The sequence below is a fragment of the Empidonax traillii genome, unplaced genomic scaffold, assembly GCF_003031625.1.
Source record: "Empidonax traillii isolate 1590-97213 ecotype Southwest subspecies unplaced genomic scaffold, ASM303162v1 scaffold248:size1534464, whole genome shotgun sequence".
Lineage (NCBI taxonomy): Eukaryota > Metazoa > Chordata > Aves > Passeriformes > Tyrannidae > Empidonax > Empidonax traillii.
Genome location: NW_020955441.1, coordinates 904,726 through 931,816, shown reverse-complemented (window position 1 = coordinate 931,816; position 27,091 = coordinate 904,726). Strand labels below are relative to the sequence as shown.

Genomic DNA, 27,091 nt, shown 5'->3' with positions numbered 1-27,091 from the left:
ACAGAGAGTTACTGCACCAAGAGAAGACCCATTCACTTCACAGCAAGAGTGTGAACACTAGTGAGATTAGTTCTTGCATTTTGGGTGATTGGTGGAAGAAAAAATACAGAAAAAAATAACAAAACAGAAAAAAACCAGTTCTGGGACTCTCAGACTCTGTGCAAGCTGTGCTGTCAGGCAGCAGCCTTGTTCTCCTGTGCTCTGAGAGATGCCATGAGCACAGAGGAAACCAAAACTCTTTCCCTGCAGCTTTGGGTTTCTGCCTGGATTGTCCCATCCATGTCCAAGAAGGTGGAAGTGCTGGCTGAGTCTTGTCCCACTCGTGGCTTTGAGAATAATTCTCCCTGGTGACCAGTATGTTCAGTGCCAAGGCTGAAGCCTTTCTTTCAGTGGGGGAATACCAGCGCTTATGCATTTTGAAACTGGTATTCCCTGTATAAATCTAAACAGTAGTCGATGAGCTCAAAAGCTGGAATAACAGCATACACCTGGTTTGGAAATACACTTGGGAAGACTCAGAAACAGCCAAGACGTTTCACAAAACTCAGCGCTGCACTATTTCAGATTCCACAGTGTCCTCAGCAGCCAGATGTGACAGTGCTGGTTGGGTTTTTTTTTTATCCTCCTGCAGATTAAACTCTAATTTAACCCTAAACTCTGCTAATTTAATTAACGTTCAAAACCTCCATATGTTTGTGCTTCCTCGTTGTTCTCTGTATGTTATAGGCATGGAGTGCTGCAGCACAAGCAAACAAACATCACAGCAAGGACTGCATAAACTGTCAGAATAATCAAAAGCAGAGACCTCCTTGGAGCGCCACAGTGATAACAAGCAAAGGCATTTTTATGTTTCTGAGAGCAAAGAAAGCCAAAGAGGGTTATACAGCCCTTTGTTCTCAAAGAGGTCATCAAGCACATCTGTGGGTACCCACAAAAGACTCGCTCACACTGAATGTGATGAAAACTGCACATGACTGTCACTAAAGGAATAATGACTCCTGTTTCTCTTGTTTGAATATACTGCACACTACACTGCTGACATAGAGGCTCTTCCCATGACTGCTGCACAGGACCCAGTTCTGACTGCTCAAGACAAAACCAGCATCAGTTCTCTGCACATGCAGCTCCATCTATGAGGGCTCAGAGACTTGGACTGGAAACAAAGTTTAGATAGGGAAGAAACAGGCATTTCAATGCACCAGTGCAATTAGTATGAAATTTGTTCATTTTAAACAGAATTGTCTTCTAAGCACTCGTAAATTGTATCACAAAGCTGCAAGGAAGCATCTTTGGACAGACAGCAGCAGCTTTGCTCAAATATGACAAATTGTTCATTCTGTACAAAGGGCTTAAACCCAGCAGCTTTTACAACACCCAGTAGGTGTTGTAAGAATGGCAAAAGAACAGATCAAGTGGGATTTCAGTAAAATTTTAGATGCTTTGGGCCAAAAGTGGAATTTTACAATTTAACAGTCCAAACTTGTAGTTCTGAGTCTGTCAGGTACAATTCACCATTCACTCTTAGACAGGACCCACGTCTAAGCAGAGACTGTTGCATGGCTGAATATGAATTCCTTTGTTTAGACCACAAAATACTCAAGTAACACAAGTTCCCTCAAAACCAATACAACTTCTAGCATCCTTAAGGAGAATTTTGTGCTTAAACACTTGTCAAACCAGGGCAGAGGTTACTGGGTGCTTTCACATCTACTTTGCCTTTCATAAGAGAGCACACTTGGAATGAAACTGCGGCACTTACCAAATCTGATCGGGGGGGGGGGGGGGGGAAGGCAAACTGCATCATTTCTCTTCACTTCTTGCTGCTAACAAAGGTAACATGCATTTTAATGTATGAATTTACAAAAGTGACTTGCCAACACATTGGTTCCACTGGTAATGCTGGAGATATCCTTGTGGGCAGCTACACCTGTATCCTCCAATTATATTCTGGCAGCCATGCTGACACCGGTGATTTCCATCACATTCATCGACATCTAAAAGAGTGAGGTACACTCTGAGTTTTGGGAGAGAAGCTCAAATTATGCTATATTTGAAAAGTATGTTACAAATAATCATATCTATTAATTTATCATATATATATATATATATATAGGTATATTTCAGGACCTTCCAAAAACCTGGTCAGTGCTGGGAGACCACTTACGGGCCTTTCAGGTTTGGATTTGTGGCTCCAGAGCAAGTAACAAAGGGCTGAAAACCACAGAAAGCCCACATTCACCCACAATTTTCAAAGTTTTTGCATTCTGCTATGGAGCAGACAGAAGGAAGACATTTGTATGTGGTACCTCCAATGCTTTTCTAAGGGTCCCAGCTCCTCAGCAGACAGACCCTTGCTTTTACCCAGGCATTCAACCCAGGAATCCCAGGATATCTCTTTTCAAAACAAACCAAAGTATCCCAGGAGAAGGCTCTAGGGACCCAGAGGAATAAGCCTACAGCCTTTGAACTCTCTCTCTAGCAGGTCGCCTTGGAGATGCAAAACTTCCTGTCCTTAGTGAGTCCCTCAGCAATCCGTGAAGGATTCTGCAAAAGTTCACTGAACTTACAACACTTAAACTAAAACATTCCAGGCTAAATTGACGTCTCCTCAGAAAATATCTGTCCAGCTCTTTAGCATCCTGCAATATATCCATCTGTTCTGGCCCACGGAGAGAAATACTGCCTTGTTGCTAAATTTCCACACATGCCTCCCCTTCAATCTACACAAGCTTACTCCACAGGCCCTTCCTTGGGTGACAGTATGGCTGAGAGACGAAGGAAGCAGGAGAAGGCCTGTGTTGTACCCACCTTCACAGCTCTGCCCAGTTTGGTCGAGTGAGAAGCCACGTTGACATTCACAAACAAAACTTCCTGGTGTATTCTGGCAAATGCCCTTCGGCCCACAGAGATTGATTTCAGTGGCACATTCATTGTTATCTGGAGGAAGCCAAAGCCTCAGTGTTAGTTTGCAGTTGCTGCTGGGAAGCTGATCATTCAGCCCTGCTAAGGATGAACGGGTGGTGGCAGGAGAGTATGTTTTGCAGGAAGCAGTTCAGTTTAACATTTCCACAGACCCAGTGGGTATGTGTTTAAAGGATGACTGCAGACGTGTATTTCATGGTTATTGTTTCAAGAAGCCTTGACGTGATCTCAATGAACTACAAGAATAGAAATAGAACTATTTTTTGGCTCAAAGAAAGGGTAAGGCAAGAATTACAAATTGGTGTTTATACTGTCTGGTTCTTGCAAGGGCAAAATTTCAAAGGCATAAATTATGAAAGCAAGGGAAGGTAGGAGGGGGGGCCTCTCTGCATCTTCTGCTCTGGGTGGACTGGAATCAGAACCTGGCATGTTTTTCCATTTGGTTTCTCAGGAAGATGATTTTACCTCCTTGCTAGTTTGCTTCTGGAATAAGGGTCAGTAATAAATCCCAAATCTGTGTCAACCTTCCCCCATCACCTACCAATGCAGGCTGTATGGTGCTGAGTGAATCCAGGAGGACATTTGCAGGTGAACCCCCCAATGGTGTTGACACAAAGGAACTGGCAGTTGTGCTGCTTCGTTGCACATTCATCAAGATCTGGAAAAAAAACACAAGAAAACATCTTTCACTTATGTTCCCTGGACTCAGAAAGAAGTGATTACAAATAAATAAACATAGCAAATAAAGCCTTTTGAATCTCCTTCTCACTTTCCATGCTGGCTTCTAGTTCTTCTCACATGAAGCCTCACATGTAATGAATGGGACTTTGGAGCTACACCAGTGCCCATGCTAATGCTGAACTGGACACCACTCTCATCTGTCTGAAAGTTGCTGTTACTATTTATTGACTAAGCAGACATTTATTAGGTAAGTCACCAACTTCATAAGAAGATCTGGCAGACTGGAAAGTGGCCTTGCACTGAAGCACGCTATTACTCCAAAAGAAATATGGAAATGCTAACAACAAATTTCACTGTTGTTCTCCCTGCCAAGTAAAGAATTGCTGCTCTAACTTGTGTGGATTCAGTCAGATCTTTGTTACCAAGATAAATAAATATATGAAGTTCTAATGAACATTTCCAAATCTCTCCTGCACTGCTGTGCCTCATCCAGCACACTGCAGAAGCAGTAGGTAAAAATTCTGTTGATGCCGAGCACAGTGCACTGCAAGCCATACTCATCTTTGCACCCATTATGATTCATTTATAACTGAATAATATGGCTTAAACCAACATGCTTAAAAAATAAGAGCAATCATATAAATTCACTATTGGCTACAAAACCTTTTAAGATAGCTGCCATCAACCTGCAGAAATACCTGTGGATCTACTGTTCATCCAGATTATCTAAAGTGAAACACCAGCTCCATCCTATGCAGACCACTCACACTGTCTTCAGTAGAAATAGTCATTGAATCAAGGAGAGAGATTTGCATCATTTAAATGTCCTGGCATTCATTTTTGCCTGTGAAGTACAGCTTCTGCAATTAATTTTCTTGATTTTTACCTTTGCAGCTTCTCCCATCTTCTTGCAGGATGTATCCTTTGGGACATGAACACTGGTAGCTCCCCTCTGTGTTTTTGCAGATGAAATTGCAAGGTTTTGGAGACTCATTACATTCATTCAGATCTAGAAGAAGCAAAACCAGATACCTCAGTGCTGATAACCAAGATTTGTGATGATGTTTTTCAAAACGTTCAGGAGAGATCAGAAGGAAATCAAAATCCCCAAAGCACTCCAACAAATGACATTTTATTTTCTCATTCTACAAAATCTTTCAATTTCCCTCTTCAAGTCATCTCTTGGTAATAATCTTCATATACAAACACCATAATGAAAAACCTACCTATGCAGAGAGTGCCAGTTATATCTGTAGTATAGCCAAGGTTGCAGTGACAGCGATAAGATCCCCTCTCATTGATGCATTCCCCGTTGCGGCAAACATCGTGAATAACCTTGCACTCATCAATATCTGCAATTAAAAAAGGGTTAGTTCTCAATGGAACAAACAACTGATTTTATACAGCTCCAACAGATTCTTGTGCCCTGACATAAAGAAACCCACACTGTACATAAAATAATGAAATACTGCACAGATTATGGAGAAAGATTAAGTGGAAAAATAGGGAATCTAGCTTCCAAATGCAATGAACAAGCCATAATTGGAAGCAAACAACTGGAGTTTATAATTTATTGGCCTCCACAAATCAAACATCACTTTTCTTTCATGTACACAAATAGCTCTTAAGGTGTACCTGCAACACACTCAAATGCGAGAGTGCAAATTCCCATCTGAGTGCCTGTCAGTCAACCAGCATGCAAAGTAAGTATCTGCCAAGATGGGATGGATGCCTCATCATCCAAAGACTTTGGCTGTGCACCCTCCTCCCAAAGGACTGGACTCTCTCAACACGAAAACTCTCAGAAAATTTCAGCTGACATCCCAAACATTTAGGACCTCCCATTGTTCAAATACTTCATAATTTATCATTTAATTTGGCATTGCCTAAGAGAGCATTTAATAGAAAAGTCAGTACCTGCTCCACTAGATGTGTATCCTCGGCCATGAGGGCAAAGCTTCTTGAAGGCCACAGTGCCCGGGAAGGGACAGACCTCACAGTTTTGCCCCCAGCCTCGGCCTCCGTCACAGCAGCACTCAGACTTGGTGACAGGGTTCCTGTTGCTTGATCCGATTTGACACATACTTTGTAAGACTTCAGTGAAGCAGTAGCCTTCCCTGTTGTCTGGAAGACAAATGGTGCATCACAGAGAATCCTAATGGTGACAACCTCTGGAGGGTCATGAGATACTGGGAATTTAGTCAGAAGTATAAGAGAAAGGGCATACTTCACCCTGAGACTGTGGAACTGAGAGTGCAAAACTGCCAGCAGTGAGAAAGAGAATGTGACGTCTAAGGGAAACAAAGACAGGAAATTCAGCAAAAGGTGGAAGAGAAGAAATTACAATATGCTTATAAAAATGTACGTTTCTGTTTGAACCCAGAGAAAAAGGACTGGCTGAAAATCAGGACCGTAGAAATGTCAGAGCAGTTCCGAACAGTCAGTTTTCACAGCAAGTCACCCCAACCAAACTGACTGAAGCAGGAATATGGTGAGGATGGGAAGGAACTTGCAAGAGGGCACCTACATACACAGGCCCCTTCCCAGAGGCATGTAAATTTGAGAGTTTGTTTTCTCAGTGTACATTTATAAGTTTAATTTCAGCTCCAACTGCTGCTATCCAAGTGACAGTTCATTGGGGTGTTAATGTGGGACTCACCAAGGCACTCGTCCTGGGCGTCGCTGACGGTGAATCCCTCGTTGCACTCGCACCTGTAACTGCCCACTGTGTTCACACAACGGCCGTTCTCACAGAGCCCAGGTTTGGTCTGACATTCATTCTCATCTATTTTTTTGAAATTACATGACAAAAATCAAGTCCATTACTAGATTAATGCAGGTTAGAGAGGTTTCACAGAATTCTTGAGCTGTGGATTCTGCCTGGTTAAATCTCCATTTTTTTTTTTTATTTCAAAAGTCTCTTTTATTCAATTTTCAGAGGAAAGATGACCACCTAGCTCCCAATACTGTATATTTTGTTACTACATTTTCTCTGCAATATATTCCTCACTGGTTTTCAAAATTTTCCATAGCTACAGCTGCATTTCTGAATGCCATCCATGGTTAAAAAACAATTCAGATCTACTCTCATTCCTGCTAACAGAGCTAAACAAGCCTACAGCAACAGATCCAAATCTCTGCATTCTTCCCTCAGAGTTGTGCAGCAGCAGCAGTATAAATTGATTGTGAAGGCACCCACATCCAGATTTTCTGCTTACTGCCCACACATGTGCACACCTGAACGGGAAAGTGAAGTGTGAACAGCACCAGTAGATCCATTACACAGGTAGTTGTGAAATCCTTCCCCTGAGTAGCTTAACACTTTGTTCAATCCAAACTTTGTAGCTTTGCTGAGGAACTGTGTGTTTCAGGAGTTTCAACACTTCAGTGTCACTTACCTATACAGCCTTCCCCATCTGGTCTGCGCTGATAACCAGGTCCACAGATACACATATAGGTGCCAATTAGGTTTTTGCACTCCATCTGTTTTGAGTCACAGTCATGAATTCCTTCTTCACACTCATTCTGATCTAAAACACAAGGTTTAGACTTCATTATATAGAGGGATGATCCTGGAAATTCACAATAGTAAATTCTGACTTTGGAATCTCAGTTGTAATCAAACCAACCCTATGCATGCATTTATTGTTCTAAACTAACCATAAAACTCACTAGCCTTGAGCAAATTGATTTCTCCCAAACGCCCATTTTTAGTGCAAGACAAAACCACATCATCTGATATGACCTCACTTAGGCAGATGTGTAAGTTTACTGGCAGGACAGGACTAACACAATCAAGTGCATAATGCAAACCATAGAATTTCATCCCAAACTCTTTCTGACTCAGTTACTTCCTGGGATTAAAACCCTGGCCCAATAGTGCGGTGAGTCAGAGCCCTGCCCCTGCAGGAACCTGAAATCATTCTCTCCTAACTGTGAGAGTCTGGTGGGAGCTTTACCTCTGCACATTCTGCCGTCCTCTCGCAGGACGTACCCCCCGGGGCACTTGCACTCGTAGGATCCAAAAGTGTTCACGCAGCGGAAGGCGCAGAGCAGAGGGTTCTGGATGCACTCGTTGACATCTGGATTTGGAGCAACAAAGACCGTGGGGAAAGTGAAACACTCGTGTAAAACTCTGCAGACTTGAGTGCACAGGTTCTAGGGATGGGCAATACCACAGATCCCAGTTTATTGAAGGCTAAATTTTAATAGCTGGGGCTCCACAGTTCTCCTCATGGATTTCTGTAGGAAGCAGGCACCAGACACACAAGGATGTTTGTGCAGCTACCTGAAGTTTCAATATGTTCAACAGAGAGCAGCCAATGGAAATAATTTCCAGATCTATGCTGCCAAAATACTGGCTCAGTTAAAACTGCATCTTTTCCACATCGAGGTTCAGCTTTTATGATTGGTTATTTTTTAAATTCTACATTCACTAGTTCAGCTATTTCATAAACTAAATTCCATAAAACAATATCCTTACTAGAAACATTATTTTGAAGTGCATTTACATATGGTCTGGACTACTTAAGTAAGTACTGCTACATAGTGATGTTTATGCACTCTGCTAACTCCTCCTCTGCAATTTGAGCTTTCACCCAAATTCCACTGAGAAGTGAATGAAGCTCTAACTGTATATAAAGCTAATGCAATTTGATGCAAAAATAGAAGCATTCTTTTGAACAGGCTTGCAAAAAAATAGATTGTGGCAGATAATTTAAGAACAGCTGTGTCAGGTCAGAAGAGAGTGTCAGAATGTCCTAGGATATTCTCCTCTCTCTGGTTTAACAGGAGGAGATGAATATTAAAAAACCTCGTATCATGTACACAGAGATCTTTCCCCTGATGCAGCCCCTCAGTTTAAGGACTTCGACAGCCAAAAGCCACAACCAAACTATCAAGCTTAATTTCCATTGATGGATTCCCACGCAAATTTGTATTATTTCTTTCTAGGTCAATTTATACTTGTGGCCTCACTAATATTCTGCAGCAAAGAGTTCCACAGCTTAGGTACGTACCATGCATATAAAAATGTTTGCTTTGGTTTGTCTAACATGTTCCCTCTATTTTTGGTATCTTTACCACTTGTGGCTTCATAAATTTAAATCATATATCTCTTCAACCACATTTTCCACACTGAAAAATTCTGATTTTCTGACTGTCCCTTCTATAACTCTGATCTTCCTTACTTCTCTTTTCTTTGTGCATTTTCAAATTTAATTTTTGAAAGGAGATACCAAAGCAATATGGAAATACTCAGCCTGGGGGTACCATGGTAATTGTCTGATTGTATTCGTATTTTCTGTTTTGTTCCTCGTTTCTTCCCTAACAAACTCAGGCAGCCCACGTCCTATTTTCATCACTCACAGGGAGTCTCTTTGCTCAAGGAGGAAGGCAAAACCCACACACAGAGTACACAGCCCTTCTGGGAAGTGTTCTGGAGAGACAGCACCCCAACATGCTCCTCTGTGGGCAGCCCCTGAGTAGACACCACTAAAAGCCCAACCTCCAGTTAGAAAAACATACTCCAGTTCACGGTGGATTCAGGAAGGAGAAGCCCATTTTTCTGGTTCAGATAAAGGTGCATTATTCCAAATGTCCATATTTTAGTTTCAAAGCTGCTTTACCCTCCTCAATTGTTTTCAAAATTAGGGAACTGTTTCAGCACACACCAACAACAGTCCTTAACACATGGGAGTCTCACCTTCACAGGTCATCATCGGCCCAGGCTCAAATCCCTCAACACAGGTGCATTCAAAACCTCCCACCACATTCCTGCAGGTTCCATTTCCACACGGGTTTCCAACAGCACATTCATCAGTATCTGCAAGCAGTTAGGTCAAGACAAGAATACGTAGTTTTACTCAACCAAAAAGGTGTAAAATCTATGTTGTTGATGTACAAGCAGAAAAATAAAAAAATCCAAGGACTCGCTGAAGTTACTGAATTAGAATCACAACTATCAGCATAATTTGGGATTGCTACAGGTTATTTGGGCCAAACACTCAGCCAGAGCAGGACCAACTTGGAGCAGATTGCTCAGGGCCTGCCCTGGCAGGTTTTAAGCACCAGTAGGGATAGAGACTCCACAACATTAGAATAAAACAACCCCACTGCACCTTAATGCCATACTTAGCAATTCAGGAAAACCTTTAAAGGGGAAGATGAAACAGCTCTACTTACCCACACATTCTGCTCCCTGTAGGATGTAACCATACGGACATTCACAGCGGAAGGACCCATCCGTGTTGATACACTGCCCAAATTTACAGTTATCTGGATCAAGGCACTCATCCACATCTTAATCAGAAATACAAACAACACAGTAAGTGCAACTGACTTCACGTGCTTTTAACTTCTCTCAAAGAACAAGTGTTGTTCTAGCAAGAAATATTCCTGAGACCACAAAAAACACTAATATTTGAATTCTGATACCTTAGGATGAGGGCACAGAATTTGTTTCGCAGGCCAGCTTTCATGATACAGAAAAGAAACTGATTCTAAATGTCAGATATAAACCTCTCTAACTGGGGCTATAGGGAGAGCAGCAGATATGAAAAGCAGTAGTCATCTAGAGCTCCTTAAATGCAAACTTTTGCCAATAAGGCTGAAGTGCTGTTTGTCTTGGGAGAGAACAGAATGTACTGAAGGGATCTGGGAAACTGTGGTTTGCACTTCTGGAGGATTAAAACCATTTACTGTAAACAGGCTACATATATTGTATAAGAAAAGACAAGTATCCTACATGATCCATCCTCTAGGTCCTACATAGGTTTCCTACCTCTGAAAGAAGTTTAATTTCTGATATATGAGATATTCAAGCTTGAATTTGAAATTGGTAGGAAAAATTGAGAGGAAAAAAAAAGAAGTATAGAAGTTTCCACAATTCATGGCTTTTGGAAATTGTTGCAAAGGTGTTACTCTCAGTTGAAAGGGAGAATGGCTTACGGGTAGAAAATGGCACACTGATGCAACAACAGCATTGTGAGGTTCAGGTACTTACCCAGTCTTGCATCCCCAGGTCCAACAAGGATGCCAATTCCAAAAGGACAAATCTGTCTGAATGCCTCTGTAAAAAAAATCCATAAAAATCAAACCATATGTTAAATTCTGTCTTGGCAATCAGCATCACGCATGAGCTGCACATGTAACCACTGCTACCAGTTCATCCTCCTCATGGCCAGGCCCAGAAATAAAGTATGTAAATATATAAATTTCTAATTTTATATTCATGCAAAAATTATATGGTCATTTTACATTTCATCTGATTTCCTGTGTGCATATGTGTAAAATTCTGTGAATAATTAGCATCATTTAACTTCCTTAAGGAGCAAAGTAATGCGGTATTTCTATTTTAGAAGTATCAATACCAGTGACTGCATTCTGTTTTGTTGTGAATGAAAGATTTCCTACATTTTCTGAAGAAAACAATTTAATCCAGACTCAGCTATCTTAAAGCTATTTCTTTTTGAAAAGACAAGAGAAAGGGCCTTGATCCTTTGAGAAGAGTTTGGACTGTGCAAAATATACTGAAAAATGCATGTGCTGACACTTCAAGAAAATGCTGCGCCATATACTGTGCTTTTCCAACCGGCTTTGGTTCATGTGATCCACGTCAGCAGAATGAAACACGCACAGGCAACAGGCCTAGGAGGAATATTGCAACTGGCACATCTAATTCTCTTTTCTACCCTTGGCTTTTGTGAGGATTGTCTGCAAAACATCTCCATGACTTATTAATGAAATGAACTGCCATCATGTATTGCTGAAACCAGTAAAGCTGTTAAACCGCATTTGTCAGCACGAATTAAAGCCCATTCAGCAAACTGCACCAGGATGGTACAGAGGCCTGGTGACTTGCTTGATGCCGACTTACTCAGTCTTATAAAGGATACTAACAAAAGTAAAGTGTTTCTTTAGCAACAGTACAGGGAGGTTTTCCTTCCTCAAGGCCTGTGTTTTGTCATTCTCCGCTATTTTTGCAAGTCATTCACACTGATAAGTTTGCAAAAAGTTTAACAAAATTCAGACGTGGATCTAATTTAACTGTTTGGGTTTTGGTTTGGTTTTTTTTGTTTGTTTGGGTTCTTTTTTTTTGTTTTGTTTTGTTTTTTTGTTTTGTTTTGTGTTTTGTTTTTTTTTTTTTAAATTAGATTTCATGTTTATAGAACATCTTGCTATACCTATTTACAATTAGATGAATTCCATTTGTGTCTTGCAGGTAATGCCACTCACAGCCTACCAAGGGCCTACTCACTGCTTTCCACTTTCTGCGTGTGACACCTCCCCAGTAAAATACTCAGCACCTCATCACAGTAACAAGTCTACAAGCAAACAAGGAATGTACTCAAGAACTGTCCATCCAAGGAACATGTTTTTGAGACTGCAATGGCATCTACTTTACAGACGGCAAGGACAATTGTTAAGGTTAAACATCTCTGGGGAATTATTTTTCAAAACTCCTTCTTATAAGAATCCCAATCTCCTTTCAGTTCTGAGAGCTATCATGACAGTAAGGCAAATAACGCACCATCTGCTTCCTCTGGGCAAAGCTCACAGGGATCTCCCCATCCCTGTCCCTTTAAGGCACAGCAACACTCTTGTTTGGAGTGGTTTCGGGACTTCGGCACAGAACATTTTCCATCTTCAAACTTGGTAAAGCAGTAACTTACTCTCAGATCTGCACAGAGAAAAAAACTTGTTATAAGCAGTTAGGGTGACTTTGGCACAATTTTCACTTAGAGGTGTTAACTGCAAAATTACAGGAGAAACCCCCACCAAAACACCCAACTTCCATCTAAGTCTATTAACAGGGAGCCTTATTGTCTCTGACTGTGGAAGACCTGAAGGAGGGAAGGTCTCTACCTCAGCCAAGGAAAGCTATGGGGTAGTATCTTACTTCAGTCATGGAAAAGGAAGGGGGTTTATCGTTTGTCCAGCAGAAATGGAAGAGCTGTACTCTCCTCTTATCCTCACTCCTCTTTGTAAAAACTGAATATTGCCTCAATTTATTTATATTCTATTACTAGTAAGAGTCACTCGAGTCAAGACATTTGAATCAACTTGCAATGACAATACTGTGTAGTTAAAACGAGAGGCAATTTGCAATGGTGCTTTCCTTCCTCATTCTTCCTGGAGGTACAAAGAAAGCAAAGTGCCCCAGTAACACTGTATTTGATGCCCTGGGTAACCAGGATGCTGGAGCAGAGCTGAGATCACAGACCACAAACATTCAGCAGGCAGAGAGCTGGCAGCTGCCTGCACTGGCAGGGGGACAGCAACAGGGCACTTATGGAAGCAGCTGCTCCTCCAGTTTTCCGGTGCTGCGTCAGTGGTGGGCAATGTCCAGGTTTTACTAAAGTCCGAGGTAATGGGAAGTTTTGAACAAAACTTTGTTTGGCCTGAGATACTTGAGAAAAACCAGTCTGCTTCAGGAGATGAAGAGACGCTCACTTGAAGTTCACGCACAAGCGTGCATTTTCCTCTGACATTATATGTGAAAGAGTGGCCTGTGTTGGAAGATTAGGTTACAGTTTTTTTATGATTTTGGGTTTTTTGTGATTTTTTTTCTCCTTACCTGAAGAAAATAACACTGTCAGACTGAAGAAACTTCATTTATGCAAGCTACATAAGCACAGCTAAAACATCCATGCTGCTTTCTTGAAGCTGACTGCAGTAACTGTGCCAAACTGCATGGTGGTTTGGAGACTTGGATGAATGTTTACTGCAGGTTGGATTCATTTTTACCAAAACCACAATTTCATTTAGCCCACTGTGAAGTGAAGAACTCGCTATGGTGTCAACAAGCATCACTGTTCTGTGCCAAGCAAAACTACAGAGGTCCTTATAAAGGTCTTACTCATCAGTGGTTCCCACTGTGCACACTGTGTATAGGACATTTAATGCTGTATCTATTTAATAATTTTCAAAGCCTTTAAAGTAACACACTCCCTAATCTGTCGTGCCTGTTCTTTATACACAAAATAAACTAACCTGTGGCTTTTCATTACTAGATGCTCAGCTTTTACCATCTGGCTCGTCTTAGTGCCCATGTTTAGGCTCTGAACAGTGTGTGCACTAATCTGGAAGCCAAAAGACACTTCAGACTTTTTTAAGTAGATGGGTGCTTATTGTCCTCACAACATCGTTTGCAAATTTTTTCCAACAATCTTTTTTCCACCCACACATTTGTGGAGAGGAACAGCACATAACAAGTGTTACGGTGAATATGGTAAGTGCTAAGGACAGCCCTGTAACTGGAAATGCTGCCCTTGGGCTACTGCTCGTGTTCATGCTCTATTTCTGTGTCATGTTACTGTCCATACAGAGGCCAAGTAGCCTCAGCATTTCTTCCAGGGGTGCAAAAAAGGACTGCAGGGCAACATAATTTCCTCACTTAACCTGATGCATCGAACATTATCTTCGCCCCTTTTTATTGCAATGTTCTGTTTTAACGACAAACAGATGTCAGGGCAAGACAGAACCTGGCCCCAGCTACAGAATTATCATGTTTTCCCTATGAAAAACACTGTTTGAGTCCAGAGTCTCCTTGCTATATTAAAAACAGCCCGCTAATAAGGCTTTTCTGAAGCAGCAAACAAATTCTGAAATGCCAGAAAACTTACCTTGGCATCGCCTTCCTGTGGAAGACAATACAAAGCCTTCTGGACACAGACATTTGAAACTGCCTGGAGTGTTGCTGCATGTGCCCAGGGCACAAATTTCTGGCTGTTCCACACACTCATCAATGTCTGGAAGAAGAGTAATTAGAGATGAGAAATAAAAATATTTACACTGGCAGCTGTACTACATGAAATGCAACCTTAAATCATCACTGACATCTATCAGATTTGACAAACAAAAAGGCCAAACAAAAAGAGACAGAAAGAGGAACCAGAAATCCAGGTGCAAAATCCAGGGTTAGTTTTCACATCTGCATGCAGCGGGCAAACTTCAGCAATGTATCATCCAGCAAATAGCCTGGAATTACATTTCTCTTGGGTTCAGATCAGGTAGTTCTGGTTCAAATAAATGTTGGTGATACTTCTTACGGGAAGTGAGGAACTTACAAGTGGCTACAGTTCAGAACTGTACACTGCCACAAAAGACTAAACATTGCTTGTGTTTAGATGCAGGGGAAACTGGTAACAACTGTGAGCAGCCAGGAGAGGGACAGAAGAGGGACTGTTCTGTACACACCTTCACATTTGTCATTCTGCAGGATATATCCAGGAGGACAGATACATCTGAATGAGCCATCCAAGTTCTGACACGTGCCTGGTGCACATTTTCCAGGATCCAGTGCACACTCATTGACATCTAAAAGAAAAGAAAGACAATCTATTTGAGATAATTGCTGTTATCTCAAATTTCTGGCTGAGGCTGCTTTAACTTTGCTTCCACCAAACTGAAGGTGGAACTTTTTAGGAGCAGCAGAGAATTCCTCTTCTCATCCTCTTGTCATTCCTTTCCTCTGCTTGGTACAATGATGACAAGTGTGACAGTTCTCTCTGACCTACTGTTTTACTAAGCATATCTCCTCAAGCTTGGCTGCACGTTTTTTTTCCCCTAAAAGAAAGCACTCACCAACACAAGTCCTTCCATCCAGAGCCACCTCATAGCCATCATTGCAGAGACACTGGAAGGACCCGATGGTGTTCACACACTGACCGTTCCTGCAGAGCATTCCATTTCCACTTGCACACTCGTCCACGTCTAAAAAAATAACATTGAAAGGTACGTAAGAAACAGCAGCAACAAGTGAAATTGGGTAGGTGAGATTTCTGTTTTCACTATATTGACAGAGTGACTGATAACACAGAGAATCCCCTGTTTCAAAAGAAAGTGAGGGGAAAATACCACTACTGGTCTATGTTATGAAAGTGTCAAAGCAGGAGTAGAAAACCAAATGGCCCAATATCACACACCAACATTTGAGCGGCTCTAGAAAAGTGAGAGCATAATCAAAGAGGCCTTTTGAGACTGAAGAAATTTGGGTTTGTCTTTAATGATGTAGATCATGCAAGAGAGAAGATGGTACTTATGTACTTTTATTAGGAGTAGAAAGTCTTAGGAACATGTGCCTGCTCTCAGCACTCCTCACCTATGCAGTCATTGTTGTGGGAGAGGATGAACCCCAAATTGCAGCGGCAGTTGAAGGAGCCAATGGTGTTTCTGCAGGTCCCATTGCCACAGGCATCTCTCTCACACTCATTAATATCTACAAAGGAGGAAAAACAAGCAGTGAGTATTTTAATCACTGATGGGGAAAGGAAAGTCTGTAGCTATTTGGCAGGAAAGAGAAATCCACCGTCAATCGTGTGAACAGAAGGAAAAAAGATTGTTGTACCTCCCAAAAGGAAGAGTTTTACGTGGATTTACACACTTGATATTAACATCTACAAAAATAATCAAGGGTCAACAATCATTTATCTCACTGTGGTTCCTGTATCACCCTTCCAAAAGGAAGTCTAAGCTATCTTTAATCATAAGCATTTTGAAATCTCAGCTTGCTCAGACAACAGATGACTAACAGCTGTGAAGGGGTTAACTACGAAATTTCCTTTTTTATGAAGATGACTCTTTCTAAGAAGGGCACTTTTCTGGCAATAAATTTACCCTTCATCTACTCTATGAACAAGTAGCTTGCACAACTGCTGCATTGCAAAATTAATCTATTAAATTCCTTACCTAAAGCAATAAATGAGACAAGATGCTCCAGAAAACTCTAAGAATGAAATATTTTCCTCAAAAATGAAAGCATTAGCAGTTTACTGACAGGATATGCAATTTTAAAGGTTAACTCTACTTTAATGAGATATCTTTCATCCATTATTAGTTTCTTATCACCCCCAATGGCCAGTTACAGTGGTTTTGCACCTTTGTCTGGCAGTAAATGGCTCACAATCTCAGTTATTGTAATGTAACTCCTTATTACAGAGAGGATAGACTTGGTAACTATCTTAATAGAAGCCTAATTTGATATACTTGCCTATACACATTGTTCTGTCATCATTGGTCTTGAATCCGTTGTGACAAATGCAGTAGAAGCTTCCAACAGTGTCAATACACTGCCCGTGGCTGCAGATATTGGGAATTTCTTGGCATTCATTCCGATCTGAGAACAAACAGATGCAGTGAAAGTTAAGGCCTCCAAACTACAAGGCTGGAAAGATGCATTAGCAGCAACCAAGACAGTATCCAGAGCACAGTCCTATTTAAAATAGTATTTTTAATTTCTAATGACAAAACCATTACTAACTAAATCTCAGAAAAGGGGCTATTTACATGTAAATTATCTTTTGCAATATTTGTGGAGCTGAAAAAAATTTAGCGTAAAAATTATATTTACCAAACACAAATCCTTGCTGGAAGGAAAGCATATTGCCATGGCTTTGAAAAGTAGAATTACTGAACAAAACTGTAAAGGGTCTGAGTCTGAGGACTCTACATTGGCTGCAGCAAAAATGAAAGATGCATATGAACCACAGTTTGTATTCTTCTCACGAAAGCAGCTACTTGCTTTTAGCTACATTTGATTGTAGTACAAATTGCTTCATTAACTAAAGGAAATCATAAAGAACAGAGGGGGAGATGAATCCCCCACTTTTCTCACTAAGCTAACAGAGAGATAAAAGGCACTGTAAATTTACCTACTGACCATGCAGAGATAAATCGTGTACACATTTACACGTGTGTTACAGCAACCATGCAAGGTGATGATCCTCTGAACTGGACAGAGCTCAAACAGCAAGAAGAGTTACTGCTATCTGGAGTCAGAAAATGTTTTGTAGAATTCTGCAGAGAGGGGGAAAGCTCTCCTGACAGTCTGTGATTGCTGTCTTGCAGGGCACTTGTTACACTTGTTCAACAGCCAACTGCTTCCTGCTACTCTACTTAAAAAGGCTTTCAGGCAGAACCCAGCGTTCTATCGACAGTAAATGAAACAAAATGTTAACAAACAAAATGTTTGCTCTCCAGCACAGCTTTTTCCTTGACATTCCAGAAGCATGAATCCAATGAGGTGTTTCTGTGGATCTCAACACCAACAAGAGCTGGTTTGATTCAATGTGCTTCCTTGGGTTCCGTCTGCTGTGGCTCCAAACTATGAGAGCTGAGGTGCTGCCATAAGCCTGTATTACAGTTGATTAGACTCTAGAGTTCAGTAATTTTCTTTTATATGCAATCTAAGCCAAGCAGATGCAGTTTCTTACCAAACTATCCCCGGGTGGTTGCAAAAGTAAGAGTCAAGTTGTTCCTAATTGCAAAGAACTTCATGTACTAAATCTTGTTTTCCCGCCTCTACTGCCTCTTCTCTGCTCTCTGCTTGGCACAGGGACAATTCTGATAGCTCCCATCCCCAGCTTTCTGTACAGCACATGGGGCCATGAGTAACTCTGGATGGGTGTTCACTGATGACCAAGCTCTTCCAACACAATCAATGATACCCCTGCTAATTAGAGTCTAAAAGAGGCACTCAGGAAACCAATGCTGGATAACATGTCTTAGGAACTCCTAATCTTCACAGGTCAGTGGAGAAAAGAGAGAAGAAAAGCTATGACTCTTTGGTGCTCTGTGGGCAAATGAACAGTGAATTGAAGTCACTTCTTTTGGACTAAACAGAGAATATTGCACATTCTTAAAAAATCAGAAGGCAGAAATGTCCTAAGTGACAAAAATTAATTCATGTGAGAAATTATTTATTTTACCCCAATAGATAGCACCAGAGGAATGCTATTTGGAAGGTAAGATAAATGTACCATAGTACTAGTGACTGATACAACAGGTTTGACTCAATAACACATAAACTACTGGGGTGGGATCATTTTCCATCCAGTACTGGTGGAAAGAACTGATCCAATATTGCAAGGTGCTCCCAGCAGAGTGGTTGGGAATTTCCTTCCTTTGCTGGATCACGTACATTATCAGCCACTTCTATTTCGACTCTAATTGTGTAACTTTATTTTGATCAAATATAAAATAAGAGCAAAATACAGGGAAGTATTACTGTTTGTGCCAATTCATCTTTAGCATTGTAACCCATATCAGAACCTCCCCTGGCTCTTCCTGTACTGCTGTAACGAACCCATAACAACAACAATTGCATTAAGAACATATTGAATATTTACATGTGCCACTGCATAGCTTAACAAAGCAAGGCTTTAGTTCTCATAGTAGAGTTCTGATTTCCCCTACACCCTTTTCCCTCGAGAGTCAAATGAAACAATGACAAACTGCGCTGCAGGGAAAAGTGCACTTCCTAAAACTTCAGTACTCAGAAGCAAAAACTGAAGGAAAAGGTTACCAGTTTCTGTTGTAATTCTTATTTTGTTCAGAAATGTATATAATAGCATATAATATTTGTGGCAGCTTGGCTCACAGCAGTGTTTAAAATCTTCAGGTAAGCAAGATAACGTGAATGCCTCACTGGACTATGATATTATAAGAAAAAGCAAATAGATTAGAAAACTGCAGTCCCACTCAGTGAGTAAAAACAATGTTCAGTGACCCATTTAAATCCATATCAAAGTTGGGAAGTTTAACAATAAGCTTTTTAAGTTAGTTATTGCATTCAGGTCAGCAGATAAGTCTACCTTATCAGTAGAGACACCAGCAAGCAGTGAGTTATTTGTAAAAGTACAAGTGGAAAATAAATTGCTAAAACACATGTAGCAAATTATAATGAAAATCAGAAAATAGCCAAAAGATAGTGAATCAATTGGTCTTCCCTCCCTAAACATAACAAGGGCTAAAGAAAAATGCTTGCAGTTGGTGTGATTAAGTGAAAGACAAACATCTACTTAGGTTTTTAACTCCCATTTCTGCATCTGTGGGATGGGCCTGAAATTACCAGAATGTTTACAGGATGCCCTAAAAGGCTTTAAGAGAAGGGTTCTTGGAGCTCTAATCGTCTCCTGGTATAGCATCTTTCTGAGAAGGAGACATGCTTTTGTCAGGCTTTTCAAACCTACGCCTTTTTGCAGACCCTGACTCGACCAAGGCAGCAGAACTCACCCATGCAGCGCCCCGTGGAGGTGAACCTGTAGCCAGGTTTGCAGTCACAGCGGTAGCTGCCAGCTGTGTTGACACACTCTGCATTTTGCTGACAAACTGGTCCATTCTGGCATTCATCAATATCTGTCAATGCAAAAAAAGGAATTTGATATTTACAGCGGCTGGCACTAGAAAGACGTCAAAACCTGTATTTTCTTACTATAAAGATTACCAAGGAATTTCTTTCTAATTCTGAAAAAGTTAATAAATAGATGAAAGTTGATATTCGGGCACATTTAGGTATCTCCCTGAAATTATCCCAAACCCATGTTTCACTTGTAAATATTCATTCCTATTTTGAGAATTTATGTCATAGTTTTCTGTGGAGTCAGAGGGCCCATGAAAGGCTTGTTGCAACATGTCACATGGGTGAATTGAATTTCAGTCCTAAGACTGACTCAGAATAAGTGAGCTGCTGTGTATGCACAGATCTCTGCTGGAGACTGTGAGCATCTCCCTTGAGCATAAGAGAGCATCAAGATCCCTGCTCGATATTAGAAGCTTTCAACATAAACACCACCACAAAATTTTAGGCAAGAAAAATTTTAATGGATTTTCCTTACTTAAGCTGCTGCAACAAGAGAACTTTATCTCCCCAGAAATGTCTCTGGATTTCAATTAGAAGCAGCTCACACAAGAGGCTTCACTCAAAGCTCTCGATGCCTTGCTTGCAGCACCCAGTCACAACCCACACCAGAGAATGACAGCAATTCCTGCTGCTATTTTCAGTTCCTTCACTAAACTGACTAATACAATGTTAGGAAATGTTTAAACTGGGAAAAAAATTATCATGTGTTCATATTTTGTAAAACAAATTTTTGTTGCACTAGAAAAAAAAATTTTGGAATTAAAACGATTATGCTCATGATCTGACTCAAGACTACTAATTTTTTCTTGGTTTTACTGTCAAACGTGAAAAACAACGTTTTTTCCCATGACTGCTGACTCATGTGCCTTCAAGGCCTTAGATATGTGATGGAAAATCTGGTATTTTCTATGCAATAGAATTCAAAATGCCTGAATTAACACAGACTTATTACACTGAGAGTGATATTCTCCCCTCATTAAGGATGACTTGCAAGTGTCTCAGATGTGGGGGTGTCTGAACTGCCAGCTGGTGAAACCCCATTTCTCTGCAGGAGAACAGCCCTTCACCTTCGCAGATCAGCAGCTTGTCGTTGTAGAAGAATCCCACGGGACACTCGCACCGGAAACTGCCAACCATGTTTATACAGATCCCATTTTCACACACTCCAGGAATCTCTCTGCATTCATCAATATCTGCAAGAATAATTGGTTTAAAATACTTGTAAAGAGCACTTCATGGAATATTCTGCTACAGAATATGTCCTTAAGCATTTATCCTTAAGGGAATTATTAAATGTATAACCCGAGCATCAGAATTTTCCCAACTGCAAGACAGTGACTGATTCCAAACTGCAGAAATGTAGGAATTTCCTGCTTCTTCAAGGTTCTGACTCCTCACTGTGCTAAAGGTATATCCTGCCACATAGTGATGCAGAGGGTATCACATGTCCTTCCTCGTGTCTCCCATCCACAGCCCTGATGAACCTCCTCATCTTCCCAAGTGTTGCAGTGAAGTTATTGGGAAGAGCCAAACAGGGAGAATGCAACTGTCTTTGGTTTAATACAGGAGAGAAAGACTGAATGCAAACACTTGTCAGAACTAGTTTTGCACTGTTTTACCCTTGTTAATCTGAAAAGACTTCTGTGGGTTTATGTAACAATTTGAAAGTGCCAATGCCAGGTAACATCTGAAGTGCTGCCAACACGTTATTAATTAGATTGATTAACCCAGGCAGCTGGGGCTTGCCAGTGCTCTACATACACCCAGGTTAAGTAACTGATTTTGGCAGAAAAAAAACCCAGCTGCTATTGCAATTACATGTCTTGCCTATTGGGCCCTTACACATCTTAATATTCTCACAAGATGAGAGAGTTCAGAGACTCCTCCAAAGCCTCTGTCTTTAGTAAACACATGCACTGAGGTACACAGACACAGAATACAGTGGGAAATTATCAGCTAACAGGAGTTTCTATCAGATAATGTTGTTGTGTTTTGGTTTGGGTTTTTTTTTAAATGTTGCTGCTGGATCCAACCCTTCATTTTCTACATTACATCCTGTAATTCTGAGCCCTCTGATATAAGGGATGAATAAAACCAGAACTACTTCTGTCTCTGAAACAACCACCTGGAGCAATGATCTAGAACTTTAATTCAAACAGTAGAGCAACATCATGTAAGGATTGTAAGCAAATATTACAGGGTCCACAGAGCACTGTGGCACAGCTGTGGCAGGGCAGACAGAGCAGACTGCAAAACTCCTACACACATGGCAGCACTGCAGATGCAGCTTTTACCTGTGAATGTCAGCACCATCCAAGGCCTCCCTGCTGATGCTGATGAATGGCCCAATTAGCTTGAGCAGACTCAGCAACAGTTTGGGCTAATGCTAACACCTAGGAGGGGAAATTTTGCTTCCAAGAAATGACCTCATAAATAATAAATACTGTACATTTCTGTAACTTCTTTAAAAATTACATTCCCCACTTTACTAGAAATATTTCCACCTAACTAGCTGAACCCTGCATTGCAGCAACAGCTTAATATTAAAGCATCTGATTACTGCCTATATGCTGCCTCTGTTTGTTACAGGGCACATTATCTGCTTCTTATTTGCATTTTAGTGTGAATAAAAACAAAAGGGAGTCCCATTAGGGATTTACTCAATTCCTTGTCCTAGATTCCTCATTCTCTCCCTCTTTTTGTGTTGCAATTTGTTACTTGCGATTCAAATGTAACACACAATAACATATGTGAGAAATATTCCAGCCGAGCAGAAAAAAGGATTTTTGTGTCAAACCAATACACAGGGGGACTGGCGTGAAATGTCAGATTAAATCTTGCTTTAGTTTGAAGGAAAGACTCCCAATTCCTCTAAAACAAATGCTGGTTGGCCTTACTCCCAGACCTCTTATTCTCGGTATCTGTGCCCTGCACAGGCCTGGTTACAGTTTCTTTGGAGCTGTCTGCTGCCTTGATTAGAAGCAGCAACTATCCCTGCTGCCAGTGAGGAGTAGCCAGGCAGAAAGTTTGCAGGCTGGGACTTAACAGAGGCTTGAACTCCATTACACTGCTTAGTTGTTATTCCTCCCACGAAAAAAACAACTGGGAAAACAAACCTCCCCTCTTTCCTGGGCAGAGGTAGCATGGAATTTCATTTAAAACAGAAATTACAACTCACCAACTGGTAATCCTGTATAAATGTCAATGAAAAAGCCAGGCCTTTGACTTCCACAGAGTGTGGAGAATTCATCTGCAACAGGAAAACAAAGCAGTGATTAAAGCATTTGGAATTAATCAACAGTCAAAAATTCATTATATTCTTTGCACAAGAAAATTCTTTCAGCACCTGCAGGGCACAAAGAGGTAGCCAGCTCCTTTCCCAAACTCACCATGTCAGGTGTTTAGTTTGCATATGGGTTCTTATTCAAAGGCCATTGAAATCAGCAAATAAAAAAAATATCGAGGGATTGGAATCAAATGCTGATTTCTCTTTGTGTATGCCTATCTCTGTGCCTTACAGTGTTTGCACACAAGTCTAGCCAATACAGAGCAGGAAGTCTCCAATACAGTGAAACTGGCACAAAGGTGGCCCAGCCCAGCAGCACAAACACAAACCTCTCCACGTGTGCCTTCATTGTGACCAGGGCTGATCATCCCCAGGATAAAAAAATAACTAATCCCTTCACTTTAGACACACAAGAGCAGAAAAAGACATAGCATCTCTAACAACACTACACTCACTAATAGTAATTATGATGTGACCAAGGCTTTCAGATAGCTCTCCAATACAAAAACCTACCTGTGCTCGGGATAGGACACTGCTCACAAGGCTTATTCCACGCACGCCCAATGTTGTAGGAACAGCAGCACATTTTCTTGGTCATATTGAAGAGCAGCTCACCATCACAGGTTTGATTGTCAGGATAGTAATTTCTGTAACACAGACTTCTTCTCATATCTGTGAAAAGGAAGAAAACCCCAGGCTGATGCAGTAGGCAGCTCTTAGGGAAGATGATCTACCTGGCCCAAAGCACTAAGACAAAGCTTTAAAGAACCCCCAACACATACCCATGCAGTTGTTTCCTCCATTGACTTGCATGTAATCAGGAGGACAGATGCAGGTGTAGTTCCCAACAGTATTGTAACATGTTCCAGGTCCACAAATGCCAGGTGTATCACACTCATTCACGTCTAGGAGAGAACAAAAGGCAGTGAGTGAGTGGCCACAGAAGCTTTGTGGTTGTGCTTCTGAGAATGAAAACGTGTCAGTAACACTTGGTCAAGATGGAATTTTCACTCTTTCAGTGCAAGACTTGAACTTGTCCAGTTTTCCCACCCTTATGGCTTAAACTGCTTTGTCTGGTTATGCTCCTTTTCAAGGATGGATTAGTTCTCTGCACATTGATCTGCCATCATTTTCAAAGAATAAAACAGAAGACTAGTTAAGTGAGGGCTACGTACCATCACACACTCGAGTCTCTTCATTCAAATAGTACCCTGATGGACACTGACACTGGAAGCTACCAAATGTATTAATGCATTTTCCTCCTTGGCAAAGTCCAGGCAGCTCTTGACATTCATCAATATCTGTCCAAACAAACCCATAAACATTTCATTATTGCTTTTCCATGGAAAACAGCCCTCACTAAAGAGTTTCATAATTTGAGACATGTAAATATAGGAAAATGTAAACATTACCTTCTAATATAACTGTAATTGGGTTTGGTCGGAATCCTTCCCCTCCAGGGCAAAGAACCTTATACTCAGCTGAAACCAAAATAGATTTATGAGCATACAACAGTAGAAACATTTTCAGCACAACTACTTTTGAAAATGGATCCAATTATTACAGGTTGTTTAAATGTAAAGTTACAAAATAACCAGATATAGGCATTATTAGGTTTTACTCTGTAACATCAACTGCTATTCTATTTCATAATGTAGGTTTTTCTGTAACACCAAACTTGCTCAGAATGATTATAATATTCTAACTAAGGAATCTTTTTGAAAGACTAGTAAAGTTTTAGGTTAACTCCTGACCCCTGCACATACACAGTAAATGATGACATCATTTGATGTATTTGAGTTACCTGGCTAAATTAGATAAAAATCCAGCTAAGACATTGCAATGTTAAACCCAGGAAATACAGACTTACTTGTGTTCACAGCTGGGCAATGTTCACAGGGAACTCCCCAAGCCTTGCCCAGGGAGCAGCAACAGGAGGCCTTGGAGACACCCACTCCAATCTCGTTGCTGCAGAAGGTGCCACCGTTATCTCCACGAGTTTTAATGTCCAGGTAACAGTTGCCAGATCGTGTATCTAGTCACAATGCACATAATGACAAACACATTTCACGAGAGAGCAAAACACAACACATCATCTTAGGATAAGGGGTACCTACAGGTGGCTCTCAGTTCTTGCAGGACTGCCAAAGCAAGCAAGTCATGTTGCCCAGGGAGGTCCATCATTTCCCCCTTAGGGAGGTTCATGGTGCCCCTCAGCTTTGTTGGACTTCTCACAAAGTAGGGAATTTACTCATCATGACTAAGGGTAATTCAGCCAGGCCTTTTCTCATTTTCATTCACATTTTCCCCCACATTTGTACATCCTTCCAGTTTCAGAAACCCACTGCTTTCTCCTCGAGGTTAACAAGCATGAAAGCATCTACTAAGTGTCAGGAATTTCAAATACATTTGAATTTGAGAAGCATCCCTACACCCTCTTAAACAAACAAAACCAAAAAAATCTGAGAGCATTACTAAGCAGTTGGAGCCTAATACAAGAGTATTTCCGTTGGTCATGAAGCTGCACCCAGCCAAGCTGCACTCAATGCTCCAAGAGCATGGGTGGCTTTATGCCACAACTTCATTCGCCTGCCATCTTGGGGCCAGCTGGATGAGGGTTTAAGTTTGTTGAAATTTAAAATTGTCTCACGCCTGCTGTAAATTGTGGACAGCTCTTACAAGCCCCAAAGGGTTGGTTCTGGCAGCAGAGCACTGCTGGCATTGCAGCATCAACTCTGGACATGCTCCTGCTGCCCTGTTACAGCTTCTAAGCCAGGGGCAGTGGGATGGGAATTGAGGCCCTTTTCCATGACCTGGGACTTCATTCTTAAGCAGCTGGGCTTGCAGTCCCTCTGTGGAACTTCCCCTGTAAATAACATAAGGAGTGGTCCCTTACCAACACATCCAACTCCGGTGGGATTCAGCTCAAAATCAGGAGGGCACTCACAGGTGTAGCTACCAGCAGTATTGATACACGTGCCACTAATGCAGGTTGTAGGATCTGCACATTCATTCACATCTGTGAGAAAATAACAGCATGTGGTAAGCAAATACTCAAGAACAGTGCAAGTCATGGATATATCAGGTACCATATGCTGACCATCACAATCTGTTAGTTATGAGACATTGATCTCTAGGAAGCTCTAAAAAATAAAGGCACCTTTTAGAAGAACAGTGGTCTGAGATGAATCCATCATTTTATGGGGGGAGAAAAAATTGTTTTTCCTGAAAAATCAATCTATGAACTAAGATTCACATAAAGTACTAAAAAAATATTTAGCAGAAAAATACAAGACAAGGTCAGAGCTGACCACCTAGTACTGTGAAGTACTGTACAAGGCACAACACATCTCTGCTGAGGGGTTCTCTCTGATCTGTTTTCCCTTTCTTAAGGGGATATCACAGGTTGACAAAGAACAGGAAAGAGAAGTGTGTTATACAATAGGTAAGTCTGTACTTTCCTATATCCAGTTTGATCTGTATAACTTACTACAAGAATTTCCTAAGGAGCTGACCATGACACTAACAGAAAACCAAAAAGCAAGTTGTTTAACACTTTTACCTGTGCAGTTGCCACCACTTCTGTCCAACTCGTAGCCCACTTCACACTCGCACCGGAAAAGTCCCGGAAGGTTATGACAAGTACCATAGACACAGATGTTAGGAAGTGAGCACTCATCAATATCTGATAAAGGAACAGGAGGGGAAAAATATCAGGTTTCCTCATCTTCTTAAAACATACACAGAGAACTGCAAAAAGGTTCAGCAACACGGATATCTGGAAGCTAACAACTTCTGCATACAGTATAAGACAAGAAAAAGTAACATGCTGGAGCCCAAGGAACCTACTCCATAACCTTTTCTGGGGGAAAAAGGTTCCTTCCAGTATCTCTGGAAGCCATGCCAGAAACAATCCTGCTTGTTGGTGGGTTAATCTGACAAGTGGCAATATTAAACATCGCAGAAGATATGCTTTAAAAAAAATGAAGCTTATTCTAAGTCAGCAGCCATCTGCAGAAAGTTGGACACCAGCAAGGGAAAAGCTTGTGTCCAAAGGTGAA

At 41.1% G+C, this 27,091-nt stretch overlaps 1 protein-coding gene across 2 annotated transcripts in view; it reads right to left on the bottom strand.

Annotated features, from left to right (window-relative positions):
* Window positions 1-27,091, bottom strand: part of FBN1 (fibrillin 1) — a 149,131-nt gene that overhangs the window by 7,277 nt on the left and 114,763 nt on the right. Inside the window, exons 35-62 of one of the 2 annotated variants that reach the window (XM_027888942.1) lie at window positions 26,593-26,715; window positions 25,927-26,049; window positions 24,901-25,065; window positions 24,443-24,511; window positions 24,206-24,331; window positions 23,813-23,935; window positions 23,544-23,702; window positions 22,923-22,994; window positions 20,812-20,937; window positions 19,618-19,740; window positions 16,595-16,720; window positions 15,707-15,823; window positions 15,190-15,318; window positions 14,803-14,922; window positions 14,229-14,354; window positions 12,134-12,283; window positions 10,607-10,672; window positions 9,787-9,903; window positions 9,308-9,427; window positions 7,563-7,685; window positions 7,002-7,133; window positions 6,263-6,388; window positions 5,521-5,727; window positions 4,830-4,955; window positions 4,490-4,612; window positions 3,464-3,580; window positions 2,809-2,937; window positions 1,875-1,994 (exon numbers count right to left, since the gene is read on the bottom strand). In XM_027888942.1, the coding sequence (XP_027744743.1) occupies window positions 1,875-1,994; window positions 2,809-2,937; window positions 3,464-3,580; window positions 4,490-4,612; window positions 4,830-4,955; window positions 5,521-5,727; window positions 6,263-6,388; window positions 7,002-7,133; window positions 7,563-7,685; window positions 9,308-9,427; window positions 9,787-9,903; window positions 10,607-10,672; window positions 12,134-12,283; window positions 14,229-14,354; window positions 14,803-14,922; window positions 15,190-15,318; window positions 15,707-15,823; window positions 16,595-16,720; window positions 19,618-19,740; window positions 20,812-20,937; window positions 22,923-22,994; window positions 23,544-23,702; window positions 23,813-23,935; window positions 24,206-24,331; window positions 24,443-24,511; window positions 24,901-25,065; window positions 25,927-26,049; window positions 26,593-26,715 (3,483 nt within the window). Of the gene's footprint in view, window positions 1-1,874; window positions 1,995-2,808; window positions 2,938-3,463; window positions 3,581-4,489; window positions 4,613-4,829; window positions 4,956-5,520; window positions 5,728-5,830; window positions 5,895-6,262; window positions 6,389-7,001; window positions 7,134-7,562; window positions 7,686-9,307; window positions 9,428-9,786; window positions 9,904-10,606; window positions 10,673-12,133; window positions 12,284-14,228; window positions 14,355-14,802; window positions 14,923-15,189; window positions 15,319-15,706; window positions 15,824-16,594; window positions 16,721-19,617; window positions 19,741-20,811; window positions 20,938-22,922; window positions 22,995-23,543; window positions 23,703-23,812; window positions 23,936-24,205; window positions 24,332-24,442; window positions 24,512-24,900; window positions 25,066-25,926; window positions 26,050-26,592; window positions 26,716-27,091 lie in introns of those variants that run through there. The other variant, XM_027888943.1, reaches the window with a different exon arrangement.